Consider the following 8,655-nt stretch of genomic DNA (forward strand, 5'->3'; position numbering starts at 1 on the left):
CCGAACAATCGTGAAGATGATCTACATGGTCAAGCGTAGATTAGGGGGGGTGTTAAAAATAATTCTGTAATTAGGGGAAAATCTCCCCTTGCCCAAACCGTAGTAGCGGTTTGTCCCACAACCGACGCCTCCCTTCGATCTCCTGAAACCAACGCCTCCTCGAGGGATCGTCATGTCTCTTTGGGACATATAAAAGGGGGCCTGTAACCATCGATCAAGGGATTCGATCATTCTGATTCAAAACACGGACATTGTTCAGCGTCCCACACCTTCATCGTGTCATTACAGCTGTACATATGCCCACGTTTCGACACAACTTACATGCAAATACGATCACGCCTTCACTGCGGCGCTGGCGGCGGCCGAAGTGAGGCTCTGAAGGTGCCTCTCGACGACGTCGAGGCCGCACAGCTCCTTGACGTCGGCCATGGTCGCCGGCACGTCCATCTGGAACGTCAGCGGCGAGTTGGCCTTGAATTCCTTCCTGGCCGCCCTGATGGCCTCCCGCATTGCGCAGTGCACCGACGCCGCAAGCAGCAGCGGCGGCTCGCCGGACGCCTTGGAGGAGAGCACGCGCTTCTGGTCACGCGCGCTGTTGATGAGCTCCACGTTGAACTGCTTAGGGATGGTGTCAACCGTAGGGATCTTGTACGTCCAGGTGCCGTCGTTCACCACCAGCCCGTCGGCGTTCCTCGCATAGTCCTCGTTCGTGAAGAACCCCACCCCTTGCACGAACGCGCCCTCCACCTGATCCATCCAGCAAAAATGAATTCAGATTACAACGATCTTCAGCAATAGCAAGTGGATGTGCTGATCGGCGGCGAGCTCACCTGGCCGAGGTCCACCGCCGGGTTCAGGCTCTGCCCACAGTCGTACACAAGGTCGCTCCTCAGGATCGTCGTGCCCCCAGTCGGCACGTCAATTTCCACCTCGCTGACGGCGGCTCCATAGTTGATGTATTTTACAAAGGCTGGGTCTGGCGTCCAGAAGGCGTGCGCCGACAGGTTCACGCTTGCCATGTTCGCTTGGGCGATCAGGGTGCTCCATGGCACCAGCGCACCGGACTTCGCCTCGAGGCCCTCTTTGATGGGCTTGAGGCGCTTGACGAGCACGGTGCACGCCTGCCTGACTGCCTCGCAGCTGCTCTCCGAGGTGGTGCTCCCGCCGGTGAAGCCGCCTTGGATCATGCTCAGCGAGTCGGCCTGGATGACACGCACTTTGTCAAGGAGTTTGTCGGCGTCAGGGCAGAGCTCCCCTAGCCCAAATGCCGTCATCTGCTTCACCTTGGTATACAGCCCTTGCCCGATCTCCACGCCGCCGACCTCCACAGCGATCGAGCCGTCGTTCAGGATGGACACCTTCCCCGGCGTTGGCCGGAGGGTCACCTCATAGGTGATCGGCACACACGAGATGCCGCGCTTCTTCCACCTGCTCCCGCCATTGAACCGCTCAATAGCCTCTGCCCTGCTCCGGTACTCCGGCGACGAGGCCAGCTTGTCAAAGATGCCCACGAGGCTGTATGTCGGCGCGTCTCCCGCGGAGTCGCTGTAGAACTTCGTGAGGCTCTCGACGCTGTGAAGGTTCTTTCTTCGGACAACGTTGGTGTCGGACCCGAGCACGGATGCGACGTGCTCGATGATGGCCTCGGCGATGAAGGAACCCTGCACGTCGCCGGGCGCCCGCACCACCGACTTGGACGACATGTTCGTCTTGCACAACTTGATGTCGAAGGCCAGGGCGCCCCAGTTGTACTTCTTCAGAGAAGCGATGGTGTAAGCCGGGATCAACGGGCTTAAGTCCGGTGATATCCCGGCGTTGATGCCGAGATCGACATGCAGCGCTGTGAGCGTGCCGTCCGACTTGAACCCGACGGAGTACTTCGCCTTCATCGGGTGACGCCCTCCTGCCATGATCATATCCGTCTTCCGGTCGAGGTACATCCGGACAGGGCGCCTAAGCTTGAATGCAGCAAGCGCACACGCACATGCAGCCTGAAGAACACAACAATTTCTCCATGATCAGTTTCATAAATATGTGAATCTCCTGGGTTACACAGTGGGGCACTTACATGGGTTCCTTTCATTCCCTTTCCACCAAAGCCACCTCCAACTCTCCTGCTAATGATGCGAACATTGTGGTAGGGAATGCCAAGGAGGTCCGCGACGACATTCTGCGTGATCTCCGGTAGCTGCGTCGAGACGTAGACGGTGATGCAGTTGTCTTCGTCAGGGATGGCCAATGCGGTCTGCGTCTCCATGTAGAAGTAGTACTGCGATTTAAGTTTCACCTGTCGGAAATTAACAAAAGTTACTAGGTGTCAATATTTGGGCCTTGTCTGAAACTAAGAATGCAGCCTCCTAAATATCAAGTGTGTACCTCTCCTGATAGGATCTTGTGATCTGCTTCAGACATCCCTTGGTCGAAGTCCCCAACTGGCTGAGGAGCAAGAAATGGGAGAACAGGGATGTAGCTGTCATGTTGGATGGCGTCCTCTATTGTCAGAATTGGCGGCTCAAGATTCTCGGTGCTATACTCGATGATAGCTTGCTTCGCTGCCATATAGGCATACTTCTGTGTTTCAGCGATCTGAGTGATGGCAAGGAACATGATGATGCGATAAGTTCAAATGACCTCTTAAAATGGGTAAAAATATACTACTGGTTAAGTGGTTATGCATTTTCCTGAAATTAAGTTCGAGCGGTTCAGAAGTAGGTACCACGATGCCAATATTTTGACCAGCAAATTCAGAAACCGGATCGCCGAAAAGAGCTTCGTGTCCTAGCATCGCCCAGCCGGACCCAACATTTTTTCCACCAGCAGGAATGTCCTTTGCAGAGATAACTGTGATGACCTTTTCTGAAGCCAAAGATGATCTGAAGTTGACACCTTTTATATGGGCATGAGGGTGTGTGCTGTAGATAAATGCTCCATAGAGGCAATCCTTGGGAGCAGGGATGTCATCAACATACACAGCCTCCCCTGGAAATCAAGAAGGAATACCGTCAAGCCCATGTTTCAGGACAGAAGTTAGATGTGCCAACATTTTTTTTTAAGAAATACATTCAGGGATGAAGCATTTCAAATGGTTCAGCATGATTGAAGCAGTGTACCAAAGATGAATAAAAAGAAAACCCAAACAATCTTGTTCAAGCTACAGAAATCTAAGAAGTTCAGTGCCAGGACATAAATTATAAGGTTGAAGTACTACTAGCACTTGTAATTCAAGAGTACAAACTAATATAAGTAAACACTTGTAAGCTAAATAAAAAAATGGAATCAGAGTGTAGGAGTATACCAGAAGCTTGCAGCTCGGCCCCGGATTTCGTGATCGGCTTGCCGACAGGTTTGTATTCGTCATTGAAAACCAGTTCTTGCCTTGAGCGAATAGGCAAGTCATCGTTGGCAACCTTACCATGCTTCTCGGGGCCATTAGCACATGAACCATTGGGAGCATTCAGGTTGTTACCAAGTGCAGAGAGGAAACTGAATAAGAAACTGACAGCCAAGCTGACTCTGTACTCAGGGTGTGTGGTGCCTTCTGACGGCGAGATAACATCTTTCAGCAACTGAACTGCTTCAAGTATAACCGGTGCACTCACTGATTTCCCCTTCAGGAATTCCTCAACTTTCCGAGCCCGGGTGGCATGATCGACGCCGTAAGCGCCAAATGCGAGGCATATATCTTCAATTATGAGCCCCTCTGAGGCTGCATCCCCTGAAGTCCTTGCCAGGAATGCAGAATTCACATAGGAGACAGCATTGCCGAATGGTCTGGGAGCTGCACGAGAGGTCTCGAAGAGGATATTGTCTGAACCCCAATCAGGGACAAATATGGTGAGCAGTATGGTCTTGGCATCGCAGGGAGGCTGCTCCAAGAACTCCTCCAGTGTTAGGCACAGCATCTTGGAAGCAGTCTGGATTGTGACAGTCGAACCCGCGGCGAGAAGAACAGTGACGATGTCTGAAGCGAATGGCAGCCTCTGCGCCATGATTACGTTCCCGCCGATGGTCCCCATGTTGCGGATGAACGGTGAGGCCACCTTGCTGAGATGACTGGCGATCTTTCTAAACACCGGTGTACCATCAGAGAAGATCTCGATGGCTTTGGAGATGGACACGGCTGCCCCGATCTCCACCCCCTTGTTGCTCCTGTTGATGACCGAAAGTTCTGGTATCCCTTTGATGTCGATGTATTTTTTATATAGGTCTTGATCCTTGTACACTCCGGCACCAGTGTTTGACGCCACGATCTTGACGGAGTTTTCATCGAACCAGTCGGAGTCAAAGAGGGTATGGAGCTCCCCTATGCTCTTGGGATGGTACCAGCCATCTTCGCCGGCGTTCACCACTGGAGCATCTTTCATTTGACCCTTGATCTCGGACTTGAGAAACTCAGGGAAGGTGCAGACGGCGCCGCTGGAGTATTCTGGCAGCTTGTCGACGTTGGCAGGGTCGGTGCCTTTCTTCCAGAATGAGTTGAGGCCGAGATCCTCAAGGTCGACGTCGGCGGCGAAGCTCTTGCACGTGTCGAGGATGGGCCGGTAGCCGGTGCAGCGGCACAGGTTGCCGGAGATGGCATGCTCGGCCTCGGAGCAGGTGAGCTTGGAGAATCCCGGTGTTGGGGCGGGGTCGCTGGTCTTGTCGGCCTTGACGAGGGCAGAGAAGATGGACATGCACATGCCGGGAGTGCAGTAACCGCACTGGGAGGCATGGAAACCGGCGAGGCGCTGCTGGACGGGGTGGTAGCCATTGCGAGTGTTGCCAATGCCCTCGCTGGTGGTGACGGAGCAGTGGTTGAGGCTGCCGAGGAGCGTCAGGCAGGAGCTCACTGAGAACTCAGTCACCACGTCCGTGGCCGGATCATACTTGGAAATGAGAACTACGCATGCGCCGCATCCACCTGCACGCAGCAACAGACATTGTAAATCAGAAACATTGCCGGCTACACAAATGGTTGGGCAGGCCAAGCTACAGAAGAGCACAATTTTCCTTTCTTCAAGTTCCCACTGCAGTATTTCAATAGGCATTAACTCAATTATTTTGAGAACCATCTCAATTCCAAACAATATGAATGTATTTTGAAAGAGTGGTTTTTCAGCTCCCGGGAGACACCCTCTATGAACAGTGAAATCAAAACAAATAGAAAAGAAAAACAAAAAATCTGAAACTTTGCAACATCAAAGATGATCAAACTTTGTAGGCGCTTGCAAATTTTCATGCCAAAAAATCATTGGAGGAGCTCTACACACGAAAAAAATTCAGTGCTTGAAGTTTTGAGCATTTTTAGCACTGAAATCTAAAACTCGTTCGTACACCTTTCTCTACATGATATTTTGGCATGAAAACTTGCAACAACCAAAGTTTGATCATCTTTGATGTTGCAAAGTTTCAGATTTTTTATTATTATTTTATTGTTCATAAAGGGTGCCTAAGCACCCGGGAGCCGTCACAACTTTCTCATTTTGAAAACCAAATCTACTTAAATTGCAATTTATAAACTTGGTAACGAAACAATTGACTGACAATTCATGCTACCAAATCGCTAACTGCGAATTTCAGATTTCTGTAGCCTATAGGGAAACTGGTATTGAGAATCTGAGATGATGCCGTGAAGTGCGATTAGGGCAAAGAAAGGAATTACTAGTGCGCGGTGCCTGTGCGGCGGTTGTGCTCGTTGGCTGGGTCGCCGCAGCTAGGTCCCTGGAGCATGGCCGCACCGCCGCAGAATGGGGGATGGGTCGCCCTCGGCGCTGCAACTAGCTGCCTGGCTGCCGGGCCTCAACGCCGCCTCCCCGTCTCCGCCGTGCGACCTCCGTACCCTAGCGTGGCTGAATCGGGAACGTAATGGGCATTGGATTTGCTTTTTTCTAGAGGGGATCGAAGAATCGGGAACGAAGAAGGTCTGGTCTGCTCGTCGACTGGGCTGCAGTGGGCTGGGCACTCGTGCATGCCAACGATAGGCCCAAAAGTATCTCGTGCCTTCAGTCAAGCTTCTCAATGAGTGGTGTTTTTTTTTCCTAAGTCGTCAATCCACCCAGATGTTAGGCCATGTATTATTGTTGGTTATATTAATTTTTCGATCTGTGTTTCGGTTTTCAGTTGATGGACAATCCAAATATTATTATTTCAATAATTTTTTACACAATAAAAAAACACAAACTTCAAAAATCAAATAATTTTGATAATAGTCTAAAATAGTTCAAAAAGAGTCTGATATATTTTTCTTGCAATTTTAAATTCTTCACTAAGTTCAATGGAATTTAAAAACGATATTTATTTTAGTTTTAGTTGTTCCAAAAATAATTTATAGATATTCACATTTTAAAAAATCACTTATATTTTAATCAAGTTTGGAAACATTTCACCCAAATTTTGACTATTACTGACATATTTCCGAAAATATTTCATACAGGTACCAAAATTTTCATTGTCTCAAAGTTTGGGAATCAAATCATGAGTTGTGCGAAAATGTAATCAATTGTTCATGTGTACTCATAATGACGCAAACCTTTTTTTACTAAAGTTGGCAACTTGCACATTTAGTTAGGGAAGCATATTCTCTTTTCGTGGTACGGTAATTTCATAGTACTATTTTCTTTTCTTTCCTTTTTCTTGTCAGCTATATGAGAAAAACAAGTGGAAGACTATTTTTATTTTTGCGGGGAAAGTGGAAGACTATATAATGTCTGAACTAAAAAAAAGGCAATCGTGAAGCACATGGTCCCATTAAATTACCTCGTTTATTGGCTATTTCTGTAGAGTGATGTGAATCTATATAAACATCAATGTAACTACAAAAGCATCTGTCAAATTGATATAGGCTAAAGTTTACTACTCCCTCTGTTCACTTTTATAAGACCTTGAAGACATTTTAGACAATGTGCAAAACAACCCATTTTGAGCTGTCTGAAACGACTTACAAAATTGAACGGAGAAATATCGCTATGGAGCAAACTGAAGCATGTGCCAAAAGTTTCTAATATCGTCGGTTGCACATGGGACCTGACCACCAAACAGAAAAATTAACAAAATTACAAATCAGAGAGTCATGGTTTTAGGATGGGTGTATGATTGCATTGCATTCCTACTCCACTACGAGAAAAGAAAAGTACAACGGCGGGCTATCATTTTGTCTCCATCACGCCTGAGTGACCCTAAAGAACCAGTTATCCAGCTTACCCATTTTTTAATCAATACTATAAACTATCCCAAATAAAATTTAAAAAGATACTATATCTCCATACCATCGCTAGGCCTGAGTGTAATGAAAGTAACGTGCAGTGTCATTGCTGAGCAAGGGTTTTTTGTCATGTTTCTACTCCCTCAGATTCATATTACTTGTTCCTTAAATAGATATATCTAATTGTCGATGGTTGATTGATAAGCAAAGTTATATTGGCATTTACCATTTGTCCATTTTGCACGAGTCGTAGGCATATCAGGAAAAAAAAAATCACATTGAACGTTCGGAAGAATACTACTAGGTGATCCGCAAAAAAGAAGAAGAATCCAGTATCTTCCACACAAAAATTGAGTTATATACTGGAGAGCGGGTTGAATTATTTACTTATGGACCGCTGTGAAACTGAAGGAGCAGCGGCTAATACGATTGTCTGTTGTCGAAGTGTTAATAGGTTGGAAAGTTAGTCCCTAGATCCTCTCCGTCCGGCAAGCAATGCAAGAGATGATTAGATTCTTTGTGGTGCAATCAGATTATCAGGGTTTAAGTTCTTGACTTGTTATTGGTGCTTACATTTTTTCTATTTTTTTTCTTTGATTTATTTCAGTCTTTTCAGCGATGTGCTTAGTGAGAAAAGACGGTCTATCGGCTACTAAAGTCGTCTGTGGTGTCTTCGTCAGTATAAAGATGATGTGACAACTCAATTTCTTGGAGGTGCTCATAGATAGGATGTATGTGCATGCGTTCACAGAGATAAATATATTTGCGTATGTATGAGCGTCTGCATATATGATGTGTTAAAAAAATGCAAAACGGAGCATGTATAACATGTGGTCTCCGCTTGTGTTTCTTGCGATCTCCGTTATCAGATCGTCGCATGCTACGCTACCCACACCGAGGCCGGAGAAGGCAAGAGGGTTCCCAAGAAGAAGATCGAAACATAAACGGATGGCGCCATAAGAAGAGAAGAAACAGAGAAAGAAAAGCAGATACATGCCTACCACAGGTGATGTACCTACCTGGGCGATGTGTACGTGACGTACGAGACGATGAACGATAGCGTAGGGCTGGCTAACCTAGGCGAAGACGAGACGAGAGGGACCTGGAATCGGTGCGCACGTGGCGCGAGGCCCTACGTGCACGTATGCAGAGTTCAGTCGATCTGGCTCGATCCGCTTACTCAGCCAAAGATCCTCTCGGTCTCACACACACACGCCGTAACGAGCTAGCCGCCGGAGATGAATCTATCGAGTTTTCGGGGGTGGTGCTCTGCTCACCTTCGCCGCAGCCGAGCTTGGGCCCCCGGACGGGCGTGCGCGTGCGGAGGAACTCCAGCAGCGTCATCGACGGGTCGACGCCGGCCGCCTCGTGCCGCGCGCCGTTCACCGCCAGCACCACCCGCTCCCCCGCCGCCGCCGCCGCATCCTTCCCCAGCGACCCCATCTCTCTCTCTCTCTCTCTCTCTCTCTCTCTCT

At 48.5% G+C, this 8,655-nt stretch overlaps 1 protein-coding gene across 1 annotated transcript; it reads right to left on the reverse strand.

The window, feature by feature from the left end:
- Window positions 1–230: 230 nt before the first annotated feature.
- On the reverse strand, window positions 231–8,623 carry LOC119303474 (indole-3-acetaldehyde oxidase-like). Its single transcript, XM_037580608.1, has 7 exons — window positions 8,458–8,623; window positions 3,296–4,900; window positions 2,717–2,979; window positions 2,377–2,586; window positions 2,069–2,287; window positions 831–1,991; window positions 231–747 (listed from the first exon to the last, which is right to left on the reverse strand). The coding sequence occupies exons 1-7, from the start codon at window positions 8,621–8,623 to the stop codon at window positions 334–336; spliced, it is 4,038 nt and encodes a 1,345-aa protein (XP_037436505.1). The 3' UTR covers window positions 231–333.
- Window positions 8,624–8,655: the final 32 nt, after the last annotated feature.

The sequence above is a fragment of the Triticum dicoccoides genome, chromosome 5A (assembly GCF_002162155.2).
Source record: "Triticum dicoccoides isolate Atlit2015 ecotype Zavitan chromosome 5A, WEW_v2.0, whole genome shotgun sequence".
NCBI classification, from domain to species: Eukaryota; Viridiplantae; Streptophyta; class Magnoliopsida; order Poales; family Poaceae; genus Triticum; species Triticum dicoccoides.